This window comes from Dryobates pubescens, chromosome 10 (genome assembly GCF_014839835.1).
Source record: "Dryobates pubescens isolate bDryPub1 chromosome 10, bDryPub1.pri, whole genome shotgun sequence".
In the NCBI taxonomy this organism is placed as follows: domain Eukaryota; kingdom Metazoa; phylum Chordata; class Aves; order Piciformes; family Picidae; genus Dryobates; species Dryobates pubescens.
In genome coordinates, this window is record NC_071621.1 from 34,524,567 (window position 1) to 34,549,022 (window position 24,456).

Consider the following 24,456-nt stretch of genomic DNA (forward strand, 5'->3'; position numbering starts at 1 on the left):
ACTGCTCTCTACAACTGCCTGAAGGGAGGCTGTAGCCAGGAGGGGCTTGGTCTCTTCTCCCAGGTGACTAGCGCCAGAACAAGAGGACACAGTCTCAAGCTGTGCCAGGGGAGATTAGGGTGGGATGTTAGGAAGAAATTCTTCCCAGAAAGAGAGATTGGCCATTGGAATGTGCTACCCAGGGAGGTGGTGGAGTCACCATCACTGGAGGTGTTTAAGAAGAGCCTGGATGAAGCACTTGGTGCCATGGTTTAGTTGATTAGATGGTGTTGGATGATAGGTCGGACTTGATGATCTTGAAGGTCTTTTCCAACCAGCTTAATTCTATTCAATTCTATATATAAGTCACATTTGAACAACAGGGTTTTGATGAGGAGAATAAGGACTGTATGAAAATGAACCTCATGTTTCAGTTAGTATTTTCATTCCTGCTGCTCTACATTATGATCTTTTGATGTCAAGCTAATGCACTTGTCTCACTGCCTTCTGCATCTCTCTCAGTCAACAGAAGCCATACCATTTTGGCATACTTCGATGTATCACATAATAAATCATCATCTCTGCTTAGCTAAAGTGTGTATGCTTAAACTTAGGACTTGATAGAAATTTTTCTGAGTTTCTTTTGTTTTTACACCTCCCCCACCAGCACCTCCCCCCGTGTGGCAGTATAAAACCATGTGTTTAATTATTCCCCCCGCCCCCAAATTAAGCCTTTAAAATAGCTGTTTGGCCTTGAGACTTAATGTATCTCTAATCATACATCTTAAAAATTAGATGGGAGGACAGTGGAAGGAAACAAAATTCACAGGGAAAAACAAATATATTTTAGGCTATGACAGACAGTGTTTAGATATTTGTTGATGCCTGGATTACAGATAACATGATGGTCCTCAGAAAAGTCAAAGCCATAAATTGACAGGCTGCTATTAGCAACACTTGTGTCTTTTACTTACCCATGGGATGTGAGAAAAAATGATTAATTATTTTTATTCTGATATTTTTTGCTCTCAGTTATTCATGTTAATCCTTGCTTTTGAATATTCTCAACATTCCTTGCCAAAGAAAGCATTGTTTTCTGCCAAAACATAAAATGTACTCTAGAACTGCTATGATAACATTTTCAGTGTCTCTGTATCATGAAAACAGCAATATTACATTTCAGAGTGAGCAAATTAATATGTTTCCTGACAACTGAAATTTATTAGGCTGGGAAAAGAAAATTACTGCTTTTGAGGGCAGATTTCATAATACTTAATGCTTCAGGGTCTTTGTACTTCTCTGGTTAAATCTTATCTTCCTAAAAAGCAAAATAATTGTTTGGTCTCTGATTATCATCAAGCTGGAGTCAGATAAGAAAAGCATTAGGATTCTTATGTTCCTTGATAATATAGTTAGGGAGAAAAAAAGGTGTCAAATATGCTTATTAAACTGATTCTCAACCTGATTAAAGGTTTTCTTATCTCTAGGTGTCTAGTAAATACTTTCATTTGTGTCATGTTACAAATTACATTGAATACTCCAGTCTTATTTCAGCACACCTCACATGATGATGTACTTCTGTCACAACAGGTAATTTTTAAAACAAAATACAATAAACATTTCACACACACCCCCCCCCCCCCAGAATTTTTTGCATGACATTTTCCTACTCTTTCAAGGATGTTATTTTTGCACCAGCTGAATGTGGAAGAATTACGTGGTAGAGGGATGTAGGGTAGAAAACTGGGAATAGGAAAGAGCAGATAAAGAGGAAAAATACACAATAGTGAAATATACTAAAAGCTGTGCTGGGAAGACTGTAAGGGGTGAGACTTGAAGAAAATAGAATAGAATTAACCAGGTTGGAAGAGACCTTTGAGATCCAGTCCAACCTATCACCCGACACTATCTAATCAATTAAACCATGGCACTGAGCACTCCATCCAGTCTCTTACTAAACACCTCCAGTTATGGTGACTCCACCACCTCCCTGAAAATGTTGTATATTCCAAGGTATACCAGGAAGAGGCTGCTGTCAAGTGCATGAATTTGTGGGGCAAATTTGGGGGAAGAGTTTGCAGTACATCACCAATACTGGAAATTATGAGACCCTGGACAATAAGAGCATTAATAAGCATTAAAATTCATTAGAAAAAAATAGCAGAGGAAGAAGCACTGATAAAACCCAGATGATGTTACTCTACAATGATGATATGAGTCAGGGGAGTAGACTTCAAGAATATGAATGATCTTCATCATGATGGAGGAAAGAGACCTATAGGGAAGATAGAAAAACTTAACAGAACTTTCAAGAGTTTCCCCAGTTTTTTTCCTTGAAGAGAAGATGCTTGTAAACTGAAGGGCTCTTAAGTCAAGATGACCTGGGGAAGGGACTGCTTAAAATGCAGGTAACCATCCCCAGTCCAGCTGCACGGACACTGCAACAACTTGTGATCAAAGACCACATCTCAAAACCACCCAAAGTCTACTCAAGTCAAAGGCAAGAGAGATGAAGTGCTGGGATCCCTTCATGATGTGCTGCAGCATAATTGGATTTGGTGTATATAAATCATGGCAACAAGTCACTACAAAGATATCCCAGAATCAACTTCCTTTTGGTTTTTGGGTTTTTTTTTTGGAGAACACAAGCATGAATTCTGAACAGTTGAGAATAGCTCATCCTGGGAAAAAGGACCAATGGATGCAAATCTTATTCAAGGGCATGTTTCTAAATGATGGATTAACAAAAAGACATTCTAGGATTTCCTATGCCCAGAAAGGATTTTAGTACACATGCAATGTATTCCTCATGGAGGTAAAAGGATGCCCCCCTGCCTTAAATCCAGCATTCAGTTTGGTCTTAAGCAGGAAGACAGAAAACTGAGACCACCACTAAACGTATATGTGCATGCATGTGTGTGTGCTCAAACACTTAAGACATACATTAAGAGTCTGGCAGCTGACGGCTCTTGCAAATGCTACAGAAAACATGATATAGCACTAAAGCAGACATGCTTCAGATAACACAAAGGCTCTGTATATCTAAATTAGATTCAAAGCATGTGAAAGATTTCCTGCTGTTTCTGCAGAAGATTAAAACCTTGGTACATTCATAAAACAAATGTGAAGATTTAGCAAAGCAGCATGTCCTTCACAATGACTCTTTGTCTCGCCAAGCACGGAGCCTGGCAAAGGAGACATCCTGAAAGGGTATATCTGACCAATTTGGGCCTGGTAGGTGGGCTCCAGCCCATAAAAAAAGAGAGAGCTACAGATCTTAAGAAACATACAATGAAGAAAAAAACCTGTTAACCCTGAGCTAATCTGTGAGCTAATCCTTCAGCAAGAAAGCAACATTAGACCAAATGCCTAAACTCTGGCAGAAAAGAACTTAGTACAGCTTAACCACAGAATTTGCCTACACAAGCTTAGCATGAGGAATGATTTATAACACAAGAAAGAAGACCATTAACATATCCCTCTCTGTTTCAACAGCATTTAACACAAGTGCAGACTGAATTTTCAAACCTCACAATAATGTTTGCTGTTTTCAGTAACACTTTTCCATCCCATTTACATTGATCTAATGCTCTGCCATCTTGTAGTTCTGCAAAAAGCAGGAGGAAAAAACCCAACCCTGCAGGTTTTGTGTATGTATGAATTGCTTTACTCTCATGTGTTCACTCACCCATTCCCAGACCTGTCTAGGGAAATGCAGCCATGGGTGCTGACGCTCAGCTCTCTTGTCCTGGGGATTATCAGGGTTAACTCCAAGAATGTTATTGCCACTGAAGCCACACTGAGCACACCACTCAGGGTAAGCAAAGGAACTCAGCTAGCCCCCAGGATAGAATACATAAAATAAACCAGGTTGGAAGAGACCTTCAAGATCATCGCGTCCAACCCATCAACCAATCCAACACCGCCCAAGCAACTAACCCACGGCACCAAGCACCCCATCAAGTCTTCTCCTAAAAACCTCCAGTGATGGCGACTCCACCACCTCCCCAGGCAGCCCATTCCAATGGGCAATCAATAATAAGACCCTCCTCTCCACAGTGACATTGCATGTGTCTTAACGTTACGCTACTCAACCAAGAGTTCACTTTCTCGCACTACTTGATTTCACAACTGCATGATGCTACTACACTCAGTGAGATTTTAATTAGGTCCAGAGGATAAAGGAAATGCTGATACACCTCCAGGCTCCCAGGAGACACTCAGAACCTTGCAGCATGGCAGCCTGTAGGCTGGGATTTGCTGCCTGGCACAATTCCAGTTGCTCTGTTACGCTTTTAAAAGGCCTGGAAAGCACCTGGTAAGACAGCACAAAGCCTGTACATGGAGCATCTCCTTCCATGCTTGCATGCAATGAGATGCTTAAAGTCAAGACCTGCTGCTAGATTGCTGTGGGTCCTAAAGGGAAATCCTAAAAGAAGCACTGCATGAAAAAGCTGACAGTGCTGTGCTTTGCAGATTTTAATTTCTTCATTTCATGACCCACTGGTTCAGGTCAGTGACTCATGAAATTTGTAAAACAAGCTCCCTCCCCTCTGCAAATGTATGCAAATCATTCTCTAACCAAGGCAAAGCTCTAGGCAGTAAGAAATGTGATTTTCCTAATGAGATACAGCAACTATTGTAGACAGCATTGTGTGATCCAGCTCTGATCTTGATGGGCTCTTGGAAATGTGAATCTGAATCGCTACTTGCATAATCATCTGTACCTTTATAGTAGGGCAAATTTTCATCTAAATGGCTAATATTTTGTTAAACTTGCATCACAGTACCAGTTGTTGCCTGCCCATTTCCAGCAGACTCACTCTCTGCTGAAACATGATTTTGTGGAAAATACACTTGGGGTAGCACGCCAATTGCAAATGGTGAAGCTGTCACTGTATAACAATGAACTGGGAAAAGCAAATCTCTTCCAGGAGCTAAGGAGTGGCTAAATTAGGAACAAGCTGTGCTTTTTCTATTTAATACCCAAACAAATTAATGCAATTTTAGAGTACATCTATAAAAGGTCTACAAAACATTTGACCCATTTCTACAACTGCCAAACATTAGAACAAGACCCCAACCTTCTGCATATTGAATTAGGAGGATTTTTGATTTAGGAAGTTCATTAAGCATGGAAAATAGGACTGTCTTCTTTTGGGTGTGGGGTGGCTTTGGTGGTCTGGTGTGGGGATTTTTGGGTGGGTTTGGTGGTCTGGTTGCTTGGTTTGGGGTGGGGATCTTTTTTGGTGGTTTTAGTTTGGGTTTTTTACTATCAGTATCCTGAATCAATAGAAACAAGCATGAGATTTTAATACTGGACTAAAATACTACCATTTAAGAACTCTCATACAGTTTGAGGTTAGCTGGATGTCATCAGCACTCTGAGAGAGACCAGAATCAGATACTTGGATATAAATGGCACACTTAATTGAGCTGTCAGGATTGTGTTTATCTTTGATATCATCCTGGTGTTTGTGCTTCCAAAACATTTTGAAGAGAAACAATCTAATCAGAATCAGCAAGGTTGGAAGAGACCTCAAAGATCATCGAGTCCAACCTATCACCACAGACCTCATGACTAAACCACGGCACCAAGGGCCACGTCCAATCCCCTCCTGAATACCTCCAGGGACGGTTTCAAGAATGAGATGAATGGTGTCTAAAAAAAATAAAGACTGGTGTCAACCCCAAGCACAAGGCAAAAAGCAAACAGAGCATCTTCAGGGCTGACTCAAAGTCCACAAATTCTGTGGAAATGACATGGACATTCTTTGCACATCCAGTCTTTCAAGGCTATTGCTATTTCATTGAGTAACTCAAGTGAGCTGAGGGTCACCAAGACTATTTGATATCTGTGGACACATTCTTGCCTCTTGCCTTTAGTATATATTACATCATCAGAATTGTGAGTGCATTTCTCATTGGCTTAACACAGAACATTAAGGAATTTAAATGCACTTTTTTTTAATATATATTTAAAAACAGAAAATGAACTTCCACATGCTTGGAAAAAATGCTATTAAACTCAGTTTTCCCAGTGCTTAGGGCTTTGTTGTCTGTGTTACTTCTCAAGTCACTATCTAAAGTAAAGGGACATCTGGGAGCTATTGCAATTTGCAATAACCAAAGAGAAGAATCCATAAACATGCCATGCCTTAATTAGCTTGCAATTTAACATTCCTGTTCGTGTCTCCTGCACACAGGCCACTCAGCAGCTGAACTAGTAATGTTTTCAATGATGTACTTAATTCTTCATTTTTTTATCTGTGGGTTGTTTTTTTGTTGTTTGTTTTTGTTTTGTTTTGTTTTAATAGAGTAGAATTAACCAGGTTGGGAAAGACCTTCGAGATCATCAAGTCCAACCTATCCCCCAACACCATCGAATCAACTAAACCATGGCATCAGGTGCCTCATCCAGTCTCCTCCTAAACACCTTCAGTGATGGCAACTCCACCACCTCCCTGGGCAGCACATTCCAATGGCCAATCTTTCTTTCTGTTAAGAGTTTCTTCCTAACACTCAGCCTAAACCTCCCCTGGCACAGCTTGAGACTGTGTCCTCTTGTTCTGGTGCTGGTTGCCTGGCAGAAGATTAGTTAGAGACAACGATCTAATCGAGGATACCACTTATCACTGCAGACAGAAGAATCACTGCAGGAGCTTTCCTGTATTTTGCTGTGTAAGACTTTCTGCCTGAACACACTTCAGAAGCAGTGTGCAATGTCATATGCAAATGTGTCTCTGAACGAGAGTTTTAACCTCCGGTCATCTCCTGCCTTTGGAACTTGTTGGCTACTTCTGAAAATAGCAACTTGATGGGAGGGGAAAGAAAAAAAATGTAATTGTGAGGGAGTAAGCCCAGCCCAAGCACCTCTAGAAAGCTAACAACTCCCAAAAAACACAGGGCATAGGATGGCATTCTGCTGTGTGGGATGAACCCTTCTCCTACACAAGCTCAGCATGTTCTTTCTATGCTAGGAACTCAGGTCTTTGCTAGATCCACCACCACACTGACCTGTCCCCCACAGGTGTCTACACCCTCTGCTGCTGAATTCCTGGAGAGGTAGTAGAGGATAAACATGGTTTTGATTTTTCTTTAAATTGTTTATTTTCTTCCCTTTATTTCTTTTTTCCTTCCCCCCTACCCCCCAGCTCTGAAGCTGACACCCAAGTTCAATGTTTTACCATTCAAAGTCTCTATCATGACAGAGCTATTATTGTCTTTTTCAGAAATTCTCGTCTTCATACTTGCTGTTCCACTAAAAATCCTCACAGGTGCCCTCAAAAATAATAAATAGTTATCTTATTTCCAGCCAGCACAGCCAGTAAGCACTTTAAAGCTGTGGGGGGTTGAAGTTTCCCTCCCCCCAGCATTAACTTTGCCAGACCAGCTCAGTTAGAAGCAAATGGAGCTGTATTTACAAGCAAAATCTACACTCTACAGTGGAATGCAATGCATATGTATACAAAATAGACAGGAGTTACAGTATTTACAGATATCTACCATTAATAAACAGCACAAGGACCCCCCTGGCCAAGGACCAGGGGAAGCTACCAGCTTCTCCCCCCCTGTACAAAAGGGACAAGAGAAAGGAGCAGAGAGGTTAGACTTAGCCAAAGCCAGCTGATAAGCAGGTTCTCTGTCCCAAGCAAAGCAAATCAGATTAGAAAAGTGAAAAGGAGGGAAGAATTGTTATGGTACAGCCCATCTTATTCCAGATGTTTACCCAATGAATTTGTTTAGAATAATCTTGTGTTTTCCTTTTTACACCCAATAGTGATCGATTTATATTTTCCTACTTGAAATCTCTAACTCCATTTTAAAGGCACAGCCTAAAACCACCACAAAAGCTACAGCTGGAAACAAGAGGCTGTTTACCCTCTTCCCCCCCCCCCCCCCCCCCCCGCAAATTTCCCTTGCATCATCTGATAGACTTCAGTGTTAAAAGGGGAAAAGCATGTGCCTCTGGAGCCATGCAGTCCTCCAACACAGTGTTCAATCAGACACACTGCCTCATTTTTGCCCCATCACCAGCGTGTCACCGAGAAAAAATGCAGCTTTCCCTGCCAAATGTGGGCAATGCTAAAGATCCATGAAACAAATGCTTACACAGATCTGTAATCCAGGATTTAAGCAATCAAGGTTCTCCAGAGCACTATTCAGCTACATAAACCAAATGAACTTCAGCTTTTTGTACTTCTCCTATAAAAATATATGGGAGCATATTGCCAGAGGGCTGCCATGCTTCAGGGAAGGCTACAGTTTCTCACAAGTGACACAGTGACTTCAGGCATCACCACTAGCAAAGGCTACAGACTAATTGAATAGGCTCAAAAGCAAAACAAGGTTAAATCTGTCAAGGTCTTGTGTGGAAGATGCTGGAGGAAAAGAGGTGGATGGTGAAGAACAGAGCACTGATCCAATGCTGAACCACCACTACAGCGTTTGTGGGGAGAACTGAAAGGCAGTGCTATTTTAAAATGCTACTTTTCAAGCCTTCACAACTCTCTTTCTCTCCCCCCTATGAACTGTGGCCATAGCTTCCAGTAGCAATTTTCCCTGTGATATTCCAGACCAAATTCCAAGTGGAATAAAATGATAGTCTCTCCATCAAAATTCCCCTCTCAATTACAACTTCCCATTAAGCAAGTTGAAATCTGAATTCTCTTTAGAAGGCTACAATTACAGCAGATTATTACATTTCCCCTATAATTACTGCATATAAATACATGCCATGCAGCACAGTTTATTGTCCCCTCTTAGTGTACTTACAGTAAATAGAAAACAAAATGCTTCATTCAGCCCATGCATTTTGACACTCGCATCAGTTTCACCAATTTATCTTAATTACAACCCCTTGCACTATTACTGACATCCTTCTCAGAGCTCAGCTCAAGCACCACAGCAGGAAGATTGATGAGACTTGTATGCACTGATTGGCGACACAAGCAAGACACTTGAGAGGCACTGCTACTATTCTGATAGTGCTAAGTTGGCTAAAAATTAGCTGCACTAAGCCAACACTCTGCTCTCGTTTCTCCTCCTCATTAATTATGGTACATGACTCAGACCTCCAAAGGCTAAGGCTGTTGTAACAGCATTTTTACACCTATTGTCCTCAGCTGCTGAAGTTCTGACCATCCCTGTTAGCAACTATTCTTATTCTTCAGGGAGGCTTTGAATAGACAAGCTTTCTGCCATGACAAATGTTAAAAAGGTAATTTCTGAATGAATCTGCAGTGGTAAATTTAAATATAGTTTAGAGGAACAGAGAGATACTATGGATAGGATTTTCAGAACTGGCTAAAGGACCGAAGATCCTGCATCACATCAAAGAGAGACTAAATAGCCTCAGCACTTTGAAAGCACCAACTCATTATATGCTGTTATCAAGAGGATGAAGAGGTCATCTCTTGCTACAGATAATTTATCACTCCAATCATGAAGTTTCAGAGACTGTTTCTAGAATTGCACACTGAAGCCTGTAAATCTTTTCAGCTCATTCTTTTGCTAAATGCAGGTCTTGCTCCAGCAATCCCCAGCAAACTGAACTCCCCAGCAGTCAGTGTCTTTTGCAGGCTTTCTATGTTGAAGGTGGTAGTAACTCAGCATTTACAACACAGCGTTCAGAAACCACTCCGATGGAGAACGTGTGCACTCAGATCCACCTTCCACAGCTATGAACTACAGCCTGGATTCAACAACCCTCTCCCATCAAGCCGCACAGGTACACTGGATTTATTCATATTCTGAACATCTCAAAATCAGCAAGGATGTAGACACTACATGAAATGGTTTCATTTTCATGCTTATTACCAGACCTCCATCACTCCAGCAGCTGTTTGCATAAACTCACATAAGAAAAATCACTAAAGTTTGTAAAGCTGTCAGACCGGCATCAGGAGGCATCGACAAAAAGCATGGGCAGAAAAATGGCCACATCATATTCTCCCACAGCTTAAACTGCACTAATGTTTTCCATTTCTAGATGCCTCTTTTCAGAAAGTGATACTAGAGAAGAGAAAATGCAAACATAAAAATTAGAAGATATTACAAGAAGAAGAAAAAAAAGTAAGAAGAAAGAAGGAAGGAATTATGTGTGCAAATATTAAAGACAGATCACCTGAAACCTGCAGTTGCATCTCCCTTGGAAATGCACTGATATTCTATAAAGGGGAGCTTATTTCTGACTTCCTCATGTATCTTTTAAACTCAGTTTCTGCACTCACTGTGGCACATGCTCTTTGGTAAGTGCAAACCCTGTGACAGGAGCGTCTGGTACCATTAAAAACATCACATGGATATAGGTTCAGCAATCCAAAGATGATAATTAAAGGAGGAAGAGATGCAGTGACCTGGGCTCACATACTTTGTCACAGATTTCTTGTGTACTTGAAAAGGGAAATACTTAGATTCATCTTTCCTAAGCATGGCAGCCTTAAAAAATATACATCCTTTCCTTGTTAGCAATTTGTTTCCTCCAGTATGGACAGGGACTGATGACCCCAGAAGAATCATCCTAAGGCATCACAGTGGTCCAGAGATCAGCATTGGCACTCCACACAGCTACAGTGATGAACATCCACCATCTTATTTCATCTTGTTTTCCTAATAACTTTGGCTAAAGAGGTGGAAATACTGTTAGTGATGGAATTTGTTCAGCAAGTGCTGGCTGTTATGGGTATAGCTTCCCTGTCAAATTCAGGTAGGGAAAAAGACAGGCTTATTAAAAATAATTAAGAAGATCTAGTGCCTCACACACACACTGGGCAAAAAGCAGGAAGGGTTGCCAGGTCAACCACTAATCAGAGCTTTTCAAAGGGAATTAAGTTTGCTTTCTTTTATACCAGCCTGCCTACTGGAAGAAGGGTATGAAATGAAGCCAGAAGGGAAATACTGTACTACTGGGAGACCATGGTTGCCTCGGCAATTAAGGCCTCCCCGGGGGGTTAATCATGCACAGAGACAGGCAGGCATTTTAGAAAACACTTTCCGAGCATGCCACAAGAGTGAGCACAGTTTGTCCAGCCTGGCTCCAGATCCCCAGCAGCTTCTTTGCTCTGATCCCACTTCCCAAGAGGTGGCAAGGGTCAGCTCAAAGTTTTGCCATCAGGGTCATGTCCCTGTCAGAGTCGGACTCCCTTTCTTGCACACCAAGCCCAGGTGGGTTTTACAGCAGTGTGGCACTCCCTCTGCTTCTCCAGGACACCACACTCTGGTGTTTCCCTTCTCTGCATCTTGCACTCTGCTTCATTCCCCACTCACAAATTTGGAGTACCCTCAGACATCAAGTGCCATCTTTGGTCCTCAAAATCTTGCAGATGGTTATTTTTTCCAAACCAGACAAAATTTGTGTGAAAGAATATATTAACTTATATTGAAGACTGAAGCTTAATTCCTCTAAGAAATGTTTGGTTGGTTGTTTCCCTCCCCCTCCCCTCCCCCCCCCCTTTTTGTTATTAATAGCAACACTTCTCAATTGGAATGGAAATCCTCTGGTAAACATGGATTTGGCATGTTGCACTAAGGTCTCCGTGGCAAACGCATAAATCCAACAGACACTTACAGACCTAGGATTCTCACCAATAGATGTATTTCAAAATCAATAACTACACCTTGAGTCCTGTGTCCAGTTCTGGGCCCCTCAGTTTAGGAAAGATGTTGAGGTGCTGGAAGGTGCCCAGAGAAGGGCAACAAAGCTGGGGAAGGGTTTGGAGCACAGCCCTGTGAGAAGGGGCTGAGGCAGCTGGGGTTGCATGGAGAGGAGGAGGCTCAGGGGAGACCTTATTGCTGTCTACAACTATCTGAAGGGAGGTTGTAGCCATGTGGGGCTTGGTCTCTTCTCCCAGGCCACCAGAACAAGAGGACACAGTCTCAAGCTGCACCAGGGGAGGTTTAAGCTGGATGTCAGGAGGAAGTTCTTCCCAGAAAGAGAGATTGGCCATTGTGCTGCCCAGGGAGGTGGTGGAGTCACCATCACTGGAGGTGTTTAAGAAGAGCCTGGATGGGGTGCTTGTTGCCATGGTTTAGTTGATTAGATGGTGATAGGTTGAATTTGATCTCAAAGGTCTTTTCCCAAGCTGGTTAATTCTATTGCAATAGTCTCTGACAGTACAAACTGGAAAACTTGCAGTTAGTACAACACTTTCCCACTTGATAAATTCTAGAAATGGGACAATCCTTTTACTTCCCTCCATTGATTTATGGCCTGGGATGTGTAAGAATCTACAGTGAATTATTGAAGAAAAACAACACCCACACAAATTTGTGCAGTAATAAATTAACCCTTTCTCCAGTGTTCTCCACTGACTAAAACAATTTGGGATATCTAGCAAACAAACAACAAATATGGAATATGCTCTGAGACAGTGATCATGTTGGGAGCTCTTCTGTCCTGCTCGTTTTTAGCTTGTGTGGATTTAAAGATAATTTCATTAAAATACATAGCAGGAAAGATTTATTATGTGGTACAGTATTGCATTTTATTTTTCTACTTGTACCATCACAAATCCAGAATTGCTTATCTCACAGACAAGAGAACAGAATTAAGGATTCACAGATTCATAGAACACCAGCTTGGAAGGGACCAAGGGTATTCTACCCAAAGGAAAGTAAAAAGCACAGCATGGTGTACAGCAATGTGAACAAAACCATATGTGGCAATCCCAGTAGTTTACAAGTTTATCACTCCCTGTCCTAACATATGTGAGCAACTTAAAAAGAGAAACACTCACTTAAGGCCCAAGGGAATGGTTTAGATGATTGTGGTGGTTTTAGGCTATGCCTTTAAAATTTAGTTACAGATTGAGCAGAACAGTAGGAAAAAACATAAATAAATCACTATTGGGTGTAAAAAGGAAAACAAAAGATTATTCTAAACAAATTAATTGGGTAAATATCTGGAATGAGAGGAGCTGTACCATAAGAAGTCTTCCCTTTTCCTCTTCTGATGTCCGGCTGTATTGCTTCACTCAGGAGAGATAATGTGCTTTGGCTAAGTCTAATGTCTCTACTTCTTTCTCTTGTCCCTTTTGTACAGGGGGGTAAGGGGGAGGCAGGGAGGGAGAAGCTAGTAGCTTCCCCTGGTCCTTGGCCAGGGGGGTCCTTGTGCTGTTTATTAATTGTGAATATCTGTAACTCCTGTCTATTTTGTACATATTCCTTGCATTCCATCATAGAGTGTAGATTTTGCTTGTAAATACAGCTTCATTTGCTTCTAACCGAGTTGGTCTGGCAAAGTTAACGTGGGGGGTGGGGGGGACTTCAACCCACCACAATGATAGTTTTAGATGGCAATTTCGAATTTGAAAGGTGCCATTGATAGTCCCCATGAGTGAATCCTAAGAAATTATTGATTGATCCTGAGGATGCAGTGAATGTGAGCAAGGTCACGGTTTGTTTTCATCCAAAAGGATAGTTTGCACGTTAGATTTGAAATGAAAAAGTTGAAATGTGTTGAACCTGAGAGTCTGAAACCCCTGCAGGGTTAGAATAGAATAATCCAGGGTGGAAAAGACCTTGGGGATCATTGAGGCCAACCTATCACCCAACACCATCTAATCAACTAAACCATAGCACCAAGTGCATCATCCAGTCTCTTCTTAAACACCTCCAGTGATGGTGACTCCACCACCTCCACGGGCAGCCCATTCCCATGGCCAATCTCTCTTTCTGTGAGGAACTCTCTCCTCACCTCCAGTCTAAACTTCCCCTGGTTGGGGTGATTCCTGCAATTTTTAGTTTGTTTTATCATGCTCCAGATACTCTAAACTGTCACAAATAAAAGGGCTACAATGCAAGATTTAATTGAAGCAGGCTAGATGTGGAAAACACGTGTCACGATACGTGTTTGGTTTTGTCTTGTGCACTGCAGAATGTATTACTTATTCTGTATAGAGAAGCAATTCCCAGCTTTGTGTGAGTCTGTCATACACGGAGAGAAGAGAGAACACCAGCCTCATAGAACAGGAAGAAGTGATTTTGAAACCACAAAGAAAATCAGTTAACCTTTTAACATATATCTTCTGACTTCATCTTACCTCCAAAAAATGCTCTGCTTGCTGCTCCCGATCCAGTTTTCTGGAAGTTGTTGTAATAAGACCTGTGGGGAAAAAAAAGAAGAGTATTTGACTGTCAATAGATGCTGAAAAATGTGTCTCCATTGACCAGAAGAAATAAATTCATTTCTCAAATACTCAAATGAAAAAAGCAATAATGTCTTTGAAGCTGTATCAGACGCAGATTTCTTGACGCCTATCAAGCGATTTCTTTCTCGGTGCAGCCATTATGACTTTCTGACTAACAATGAATCTTTAAGGAAAAAGAAAAAGCTGTGAGAACAGTAACTGAAACAACACTAAGCTGTGTGTCTGCAGTTAACATGCTACATTTATTACAGTGAATAATATTAAAAACCCCCCAACTTACTAAAGAATTAGTATTTGTCTTATGATTAAGTGCTTCAATGAATCATTTGCATTTGACTGAAATCCTTCTGTAAAAGACCTCATTAAAGATTTCGGAGTTCTCAAACAATTAATGGGATAGGATGCTGATTACTTCCATGCCAAGAATACTTGACAAAGAAGGTTATTTCTGTAATAACCACTTGTATACATAATGATTTCCAAATGTAATCATTCCTAATGCATTAAAGTTTTTGTACTATAATTTCATCAATTTGTTCCATGCTCAAATTGAGTCTTTAAAATAAAGTACCCTTTTATTTGAAGGATGATCAAGATAGCTTTTTTTTTTTTTCCCCCTTTAAAGCAATATACTTCACAAATGATTAACCTCTTGTGAGATTTATGCTGAGAAAAAAAAGAGTTTAAACACTTCCAAGTTGCCTGAAGAAAAATGACGCACATCAGCTGTGAACACTGCCTCTGCTTTTTTTTTTACTTGGTTCTCACTGGAGGTTTAAAGGGCAGATTTGACTTTTCACTCACACAAAAGATTTGATTTTTTTTTTTTAATGTGAAAATGCATCACATGCTTCTTTTGTGACAGAATTCTGATGAGAAGCAAGGGATCAACTTTTCAAACCCAGCTTTGGAGACGACGACAGTGGAAAAAGTCATTCTTAAGAACTCCAGGTCTCTCAACTTACCAACTAAGACAGGAGAATAAATACTCCCTGGATTACCTGTTATATTTATTTGATAATCAGGTCAGAGAAACATTTAAGCACAAATCAATGGCCCCAAATTCTTAAAAAAAGCCAACCACCATCAGCAACATCTCATACGCACAAAACACCTTTAGCCCCAGAAGAATTACACAGCTCCTCATAGAGAATACAGAATCAGTCAGGTCAGAAAAGAACTTTGAGATCATCGAGTCCAACCTATCACCCAACACCACCTAATCAACTAAACCATGGCACCAAGCACCCCATCCAGTCTCTTCCTAAACACCCCCAATGATGGTGACTCCACCACCTCCTTGGGCAGCACATTCCAATGGCCAATCTCTCTTTCTGTGAAGAATTTCTTCCTAACATCCAGCCTAAACTGTCACCTTCTCCTTGGAGGAATTTTATCCATTTTTGTGAGTAGGGGGGAAGTATTACGTGAGGTGATGGGATGAAATTAACAAAGGAAAGCCTACTCTGGTTCCAGTACTTCAGATTCATTACAGGATCTATCAGACAACAGAAGTGACACATAAAGGGAGGTCACAGAAAGCAGGGTGGATTACTACCATTGTATAGAAGAACCTGGTATTGGCAAAACCTAACCCAACTGGCACTGCCTGCATCAAGTGAGTATTCAAAACAGTTACCACATATGGGAGATATCTACTCACTGCAGGAGTTTAAATGCACAAGGCAGCATGAATAACAAAGTAGTGTACTTCACACAGGATCCCCACTACGTCTAGAAGGAATGAAAAGAAACAAGGAAGAGAGCTCCTAATTGTGAAGGAAGTTCAACCCAAATTCCTAACATCAAACTCTCAAATTTGAAATATTCCTGTTCATCACATGCAGAGTCTGTATGGATATTTATCAAGCACTACCTAACCATCATAGGTAACATGACTGTTTTTATTTGGTCTTCCACTTTTTTCATTCCTAAGGTCCCACTATGAACTCCACCTAGCTTCTTAACAAAGAAATTATAGAAGGTGTCTGTCCTCATCATCATCTTCAGACAGACTCACATTCCTTCTGAAGACCAAGAACTAACTTCTGAAACTGCTATCACTGTCAGAATGACTAGCACTTGTCTTTCACTGGTAGAACTATAACCACTACTACTGCTACTACTGTTGCTAATATTATTACTACACCTCACAAAACCACTGTTATTACTAAAGACTTTAGTCTCTCCTCTCCCTCCCCTCTCCCTTTTTTCAGTGTAAAGCCTTTTAAACTGCAATAGTGGTCAGAATGCCTTCAGACCTGAACTTCCACCTAAAGCAGGTGTATGAACATATGGCTCTGCAACAGCACTGCCTACAACGTAGCAGAGCTTAACAGATTTAGCATCCAGATCCTAAATGGCAGTTAACCAGACCATCATCATCAGCTCTCTTGACCTCACCTTGAAGTATGGTGCTAGCAAGATTAGTAGTTTTTTATTTAAAGACAGCTCAACACATAACAGCCACTTCTGGGCAGTTTCACCAGGTTGTTAAAATACTCTAGAAGTAATTTGTCGTAGGTGTTGGCAGTTGTCAGGCCTCTAGTTTCCTTTCCTGTTCTCCGAGGAACTCCATCATCTGACACGTGTGGTGGCCCCATTATAGTCTCCTGGCTGTTCACTTCCACAAACAGTTCTGGAGTAGTGGATAGACCACGCTACACAACACTGCTGTTTCAAATGTGACTACACATAAAATCAGATCTCAGCTACCTGGGTTAGCATTTATTTAATTATGGTCACGTACTGGTATCTATGTTAATCTGGTCCTTTCAGCTCCTAAAATTGTATTTCAAGGAATTCTGTTTAAGACCAATCATCAAAACTGAAAAAGAGAATAATTACATTCCATTTATGCCTAAGATTACTCAGAGCTTTACTACTGCAGTCTCAAAAGAAATTAATTTCATGGGTTTTATGAAAACCTTGCTGTGCCTTTCACTCCTGTATTCAGCACTCCATCTTCTAGATACACAATAATGGCAATATTTAGCAGGATGCAGAACTTGATTTTTTAGCTACAGGGACATCTGAGAGAAACTTGGTCTTTTTCACAAAAGACTGCAGCCCCGTTTTAGTTCTCTAAATGTATTAAATCATCATACTCTGTTGTGGTGTAAAGGAATTATCCAAAGAAAATAGCTCACAGAGAAAAATAAACCCAAGGAAATTATATTGGGCTGCACTTCTGGTTATGATATAAAATCACAAGGGGACAACGATAAAAAATGACCCATTTTTCGCCCCCCCATCTTCAATATGTGCTGTAGCTCTTCTAGACACAGTCATCTGGACAACTGTCTAAAGCCAGCGGGGAAATATAGCACACATCTATCACAAAACAGTCAAAAGCACTAACAAGCTTCAGAAGTCCTAGCACGCCTCTCAAATGGTTTCTCTCAGATTTCCAGGGAAACATCATGATCCTGCTAAGGGCAGGAGGTATTTACAACTGTGATGCTTCTTTAAGAACAGCCATGAAAGTGAAGAGGAAAAGAGGATTCAATAGAAAAGTTATTTACAACAAAACCACAAGCAAGGTTATGTGATTTTGTTGCCAGCATTGCACATTTTTCTTTGACTTTCTGAGTTAAAACATCTTTCTGTGCATCCTGGCACATCTGCTCCTCAGGCCATATAAATGAGTTTTGTGAAACTTTAGAACATTGCTTGACCCCGCATTTCAGCTTAGAGGTAACTACATCAACATTCTTCCTACCTAACCGGGGGGCCACCAGGCCCCCCGGCCTTTGTTGTCACCACCACCAACACCCAGTGTGCACCAGGGGCACTCACCAGGGATGAGAGGAGGATCCTCAGCCCAGATGGGCTCAGCTTAGGGCTTCTGCCCTTCCTGGGGGGGATTAAAAAGGGGAGTGGGTGGGCAGGGCAAAGTGGCCACACCTGGGGTGGGAGGAGACCCCAAGAGAGCCCAGGTGCTCTGGGATTTGAGAGGAAAAAAGGGGCAGATTGCAAAACCAGAGCTGTTGAGAAAGAATGGATATTACAATAGTCAAATAGGAATTATGGACTTCTAGTGATTGCTAGGTGCTTACTATGGCTCCTTTCAGGATGTTCCACTCCTCTTGGATATTAGATGATTTATTGACAAACCCAAACATGATTTTGATAGGCCCATATTCAGTTCAATAAACAAAAAACCCCCCACAGCTTCTGCTAAGGTAATTGTATAGCATTACCATCTCAGCAAACTCTTTCTCTCAGCCCAGAGGGGTGTTTTTGGGAGATGGTTTTTCTGCCCATCTGTGTGTGTGGGAGGGGGCTTGCTTGTGAGAGCAGGCTGTGTGAAGTCAGGACCCTGCTATGCTGAAGATGAGCCAATGGGTTTAGCTAGCAGAGTTAAACTCTCCTACAGCTAAACAGGAACAGTCCATGCCACAATGAGCCCTGTGGTCTCACCTGTGTGAGTATGGAGACAACAGGAGTATGAGATGAAAACCCTTTGTTCTACAGGCACAAGTGCATGAGTTACAAAGAACAGTAAAGAGAAGAAAGAGTTCTTCCAGCAGGAGAGCTGCACTGCTCTACCATGAGTGGTTCTCTGGTCCCAGTACATGGGCAGCAGATTTGAGTAGGGGAAGATCAGGACGAGGCACTTAGTGCCATGGCTTAGTTGATTAGAGGGTGTTGGGTGATAGGTTGGACTCAATGATTTCCAACCTGATTAATTCTGTGATGCTGTGATACATGTTTGTATTTAACTTGCTTTTTGATAATACTTGTTACTTTTGCTATTGGAACACTTTTCCCACCCTGATAAATAAACAATTATTGTTCTTCTCTTATTACAGAGTTCAGTGAATAAGGGCACCCATTTAACATATCACATTATCTTGCAGGACATGGTGACAAGTCCTGGCTGACACCAACTGAGGCACATACTTCCAACACATCGCTGTAGACTGGACAGCATCCTCATCCTCTACTGCATAACTTCCCTCTAGAAGGAAACTCAGCATATAGATGGAAAAGAAATAGCAGTGTCCTTCACCCTATCACCTTATAATCTGGAGGGGAGAACCACAGATTTAGAATAGAGTAGAATTAACCAGGTTGGAAAAGATCTTAGAGATCATCAAGTCCAACCTACCACCCAACACCATCTAATCAACTAAACCATGGCACCAAGCACCCCATCCAGTCTCATCCTAAACACCTCCAGTGATGGTGACTCCACCACCTCCCTGGGCAGCACATTCCAATGGCCAATCTCTCTTTCTGGGAAGAACTTCTTCCTAACATCCAGCCTGAACCTCCCCTGGCACAGCTTGAGACTGAGTCCTATTAAGGCTCAGATGCATGATCAAGACTTTTGAGCAACACTCAGTGCTGATGCTTGGGATAATGCTTTTAGCACACTACAGAGGCAAAGTGAAAAAATGAAAAAAGCTTGGTGAAAGAGATCAAAATCCATGTGAGCTACTTCACATTTGCAATGAATGAAGCATGCAGTTACTAGAGTGCAAATGAGGAAATGCAACCTAATAGCAGATGGTAAGTTGATCATAAGTCTGTTGTCTTAGAATCAATACCAGATACACATGTGGATGCATGTGTGTGTGTCTAGGTGTGTAGAGAAGATTGAAGATTGCATAAAATCAGCAACAGTTATGAATTCAATAGTATGAGTAATGCTTTATAGTAGTTTTGGGTTTTTTCCTAACAATAAAGGCAGCAAACCTGAAAGAGAGAGCAGCAGTTTGTTGGTTCCATTCTGTCAGCCAAGGTATGCTTTGTTATTCACAAGTGGTGTAATGTTCTCTCTCAAAATGAGTTCTTTTGTGATACAAGCAGTAGTTCTGTCTGGAAGCTCAAACATGTGGCTATGCTAAATGTCCGTGTCTGAGGAATACACATCAGTCTCTGATGATCTGCAGGTAATAAGCTCAATCTAGTGCAATTCCACCTCAATCAAAGAGGCTTTGTAAATTTTTGTTAGCAGGGAATCTCTCTCAATTGATTGACATCTTTGCATTTTTATGTTTAGTCAAGAATACATGAAAAAGCACAGAAAAGTTATTAACTTATTCAACATAAACAAAGCCAGGCAAACAGCTTTACATTCAAATGTGATTTAAGGCCAACATCTTTCACTTCTAAAGATTCAGCAACTGTATTTCCATTTGCATATCCAAATGATTCCTTTCTCAGGAGGCTGTGATACTGCCATGCTCCTACCAGAGCCCCCAAATTTCATTTGAATGCTGACATTTTTTCCAATCTTCATCAAAGTTTGCTTTTCACACTACTGGAAATACAAATATTCTTTAGAGGATGCCTAAGGCTAATAGAGATGTTTATGGTTAGTTTTATTATTACCTTGACAAGAAATGTGGGATAATATACAAGCAAGGTTAAGAATCTTGAGAAATGCAGACAGAGAAAAAGCAAATAGCTACTTTTCAAATCTTAGGTCAATCTGAGGTGGATCAAAGTGAAGGTGACTACTGGGCATGGGGCAGATAATGCCAAAACTGCACTAGTATGAATTGTCTCTGAGGATTTGCCCCTGTGCTCAGCGCTGGTTAGGCCACACCTCAAGTACTGTGTCCAGTTCTGCGCCCCTCAATTTAAGGATATTGAGACACTTGAACGTGTCCAGAGAAAGGCAACAAAGCTGAGGAGGGGTTTTGAGCACAAGCCTTATGAGGAGAGACTGAGGGAGCCGGGGTTGCTTAGCCTGGAGAAGAGGAGGCTCAGGGCAGACCTTATTGTTCTCTACAACTACCTGAAGGGAGGTTGTAGCCAGGTGGGGGTTGGTCTCTTCTCCCAGGCAGCCAGCACCAGAACAGGAGGACACAGTCTCAAGCTGCACCAGGGGAGGTTTAGGCTGGATGTTAGGAAGAAGTTCTTCACAGAAGGAGTAATTGGCCATTGGAATGTGCTGCCCAGGGAGGTGGTGGAGTCACCATCACTGGAAGTGTTTAGGAAGAGACTGGAAGGGGCACTTGGTGCCATGGCTTAGTTGATCAGATGGTGTTGGGTGATAGGTTGGACTCGATGATCTCAAAGGTCTTTCCCAACCTGGTTAATTCCATATTCTGTATTCTGTATCAGGTATTTCTTGGACAACACTATTTCATAAATTCCATCAGCTAGTAAGCCAGAGCAGACTATGCACATAAGCCTTAAGTTACATACTGCAAAAGTTATGCATTTCTTAGTTTTCTTAACAGTTTTGTTCTTGAAAACTCATGGAATTTGGTACCTCTGTTCTTGCAATCAGAAAGGGTGATTGATCACACCTGGACAAATGTGAACCTTCCTGCTAACTCCACCTTCAGTGGTTTAATTAGAGTGGTCAGTTGCTAATTAGGATTTTCCAGCTCATTAATCCATGCTCTGCCAGCTCTATTTTTTCACAGCAACCTTTTCCTACCTATAAAACCTCTGCACTTCTGTGTGTGCTTAAGTCAACAGACCACGCTATACAAATACACACACACATACTTAACCTACAGTCAAATATTTGAGCATGTATATTTCACATAATCACAGAATTATTGAGGTTGGAAAACACCTCTGAGATCATCAAGTCCAACCTATGACCTAACACCACCACATCAGCTAAACCATGCCACCAAGTGCCACATCCCATCTTTCCTCAAAGACCTCGAGTGATGGCGGCTCCACCACCTCCCTGGGCAGTCCATTTCTGTACATAAAACTCTTGAAGAAAAGAATCTGCTTTTGCTCAGCTTTCCAGTCCAGGGCATGAGCTAGGTATGAAGCAGAGCACATTACCTCCAGCTGCTGCTAACCACTTGACACAGCCTATTAGCTACGTGTATGTGTGAGACATTTTACACATGCCAAATTAAATGAATGTTAAAAACCTATCCTAAAATACACGTATTTGCAGAGGTATGTTAAGCTCTGAGGTTTACTGATGTTCATTCTTTCAATACATATGCATTATTGGAAACATTTGAGTTAGAAACTAATTAATTAATGCACTTAGCTACAGAGGAAAAATCCACCAAGGTCTGTCAAATGCAAAGACTACAGCAGAGAAAATCTCTAAGCACTGGGTAGCTTGAACAGTGCTACACAGACGCAAACACTCATGTGGGTTTGCTTCTTCTGATGCTTATTCTTTACAGATCCAGATCAACCCACGACTGTAGGAGTGACAGTGAATAAAAACTGACCTTTGGCTGAGAAGAACTTCACATATTTTTCAATACTATGGCACTTAAGGACCCAAATTCAGTTTGCCTCAGGCTATTTTCTAACGCAGATTGAATTTACCTAATGTGTCTATGAAGCCAGGGAGAGTTCAATAGCCTTCTCCTTAGGAAATTAAATTCTTTTTCATTCAGCCTGGATAGTCTTACCTGAGCTTTGTCCCGAAGTACAGCTTAGAAGTTTACAATCTGGTATGGAGAGACAGAAACCACCAACAGAACAGGAGGACACAGTTTCAAGCTGCACCAGGGGAGGTTTAGGCTGGAAGAAATTCTTCCCAGAAAGAGAGATTGGCCATTGGAATGTGCTGCCCAGGGAGGTGGTGGAGTCACCATCACTGGAGGCGTTTAAGAAGAGTCTGGATGGGGTGTTTGGTGCCAAGACAGGTGGATGTTGGTCTCTTCTCCCATACAGCCAGCACTAGAACAAGAGGACACAGTCTCAGGCTGTGCCAGGGGAGGTTTAGGTTGGATATTAGGAAGAAGTTCTATACAGAGAGAGTGATTGCCCATTGGAATGGGCTGCCCGGGGAGGTGGTGGAGTCACCATCATTGGAGGTGTTCAGGAGGAGACTTGATGGGGTGCTTGGTGCCATGGGTTAGTTGTTTGGGCGGGTTGGATTGGTTGATGGGTTGGACGCGATGATCTTGAAGGTCTCTTCCTACCTGGTTTATTCTATTCTATTAGATGGTGTTGGGTGATAGGTTGGACTCCATGATGTCAAAGGTCTTTTCCAACCTGGTTGATTCTATTCTATTCTATTCTATTCTTTCTATTCTATTCTATTCTATTCTATTCTATTCTATTCTATTCTATTCTATTCTATTCTATTCTATTCTATTCTATTCTATTCTATTCTATTCCATTCCATTCCATTCCATTCCATTCCATTCCATTCTATTCTCATATTTTACTACTGTCTTTGCAAGTGTTTATAAAGAATATTTTTTAAAAATGAAATGTAAGAAACTATTTTATTAATTTCTTATTTCCAAGCTCTGTTTAGGTGAAATATGAGAAGAGTAGATGACAGGTAGCAAGCAGGCTAACCTGACAGAAGCCTAATACATTCCTCTGCTTTAAGCTGAAAGTCTACGAAGTGTTTTCACAGAGTTTAGGAAGTTGAGTAGGAAAGCAGTATCTTCTCCTTCTCCAGAAAAAAAGACTAACAAGATACAGTTTACTGCACATATTACTGTCCATTATAAAATCATATTTTTTCCCCCCTGTTATGCATATTCATAAAAAACTTCTGGTTAAGAAAAGATCCAAGACTGAAATGAGTTAGAATTACAACTACTGGCTTCAGATTACTATACAGGGTTTGACTGAAAGATCACAATATATTGCCTAGCTGCAACTTGCAGCAATACATGCTGTGTATCCTCTCCACTCCCAGAGTTGAGATCTTCAATGAGGACAGCCAGGAAGAACAGGACCATATACAGCAGGGCTCATACATCATACTCACACAGAGATGGTCCGGCTGTCGGGGTCTCATCTCAAAGCTCTCTAGATCAAAGTTGCTGGGGGGAACTATCTCCTCATTAAGATACCAATCTTGTTTTAACCCAGCAAGTTAAACAGACAAAAGGAATAAGTAAAACAAACATTGCTTTTCCAACAATGCACTCAGCACTGGTTAGGCCACACCTTGAGTTCTTTGTCCAGTTCTGGGCCCCTCAATTTAAGAACATTGAGACTTTTGAAAGTGTCCAGAGAAAGGCAATGAGGCTGGTGAGAGGTCTGGAGCAGAGCCCTGTGAGGAGAGGCTGAGGGAGCTGGGGTTGTTTAGCCTGGAGGAGAGGAGGCTCAGGCAAGACCTTATTGCTGTCTACAGCTACCTGAAGGGAGGTTGTAGCCAGGTGGGGGTTGGTCTCTTCTCCCATGCAACCACCAACAGAACAAGAGGACACAGTCTTAAGCTGCACCAGGGGAAGTTTAGGCTGGAGGTGAAGAGAAAGTTCTTCCCAGAAAGAGTAATTGGCCATTGGAATGTGCTGCCCAGGGAGGTGGTGGAGTCACCGTCCCTGGAGGTGTTCAAGAGGGGATTTGAAGTGACACTTCAAGCCATGGTTTAGTTAGTCCTGAGGTTTTGGGTGATAAGTTGGACTTG

The 24,456-nt window shown here is 41.4% G+C and overlaps 1 protein-coding gene across 7 annotated transcripts in view; it reads right to left on the bottom strand.

The window, feature by feature from the left end:
• FAT3 (FAT atypical cadherin 3) overlaps positions 1-24,456 on the bottom strand; it is a 475,061-nt gene that overhangs the window by 129,480 nt on the left and 321,125 nt on the right. For all 7 annotated transcript variants that reach the window (XM_054164880.1, XM_054164877.1, XM_054164879.1 and 4 more), the window contains exon 4: positions 14,022-14,083. In XM_054164880.1, the coding sequence (XP_054020855.1) occupies positions 14,022-14,083 (62 nt within the window). The remainder of the gene's footprint in view (positions 1-14,021; positions 14,084-24,456) is intronic.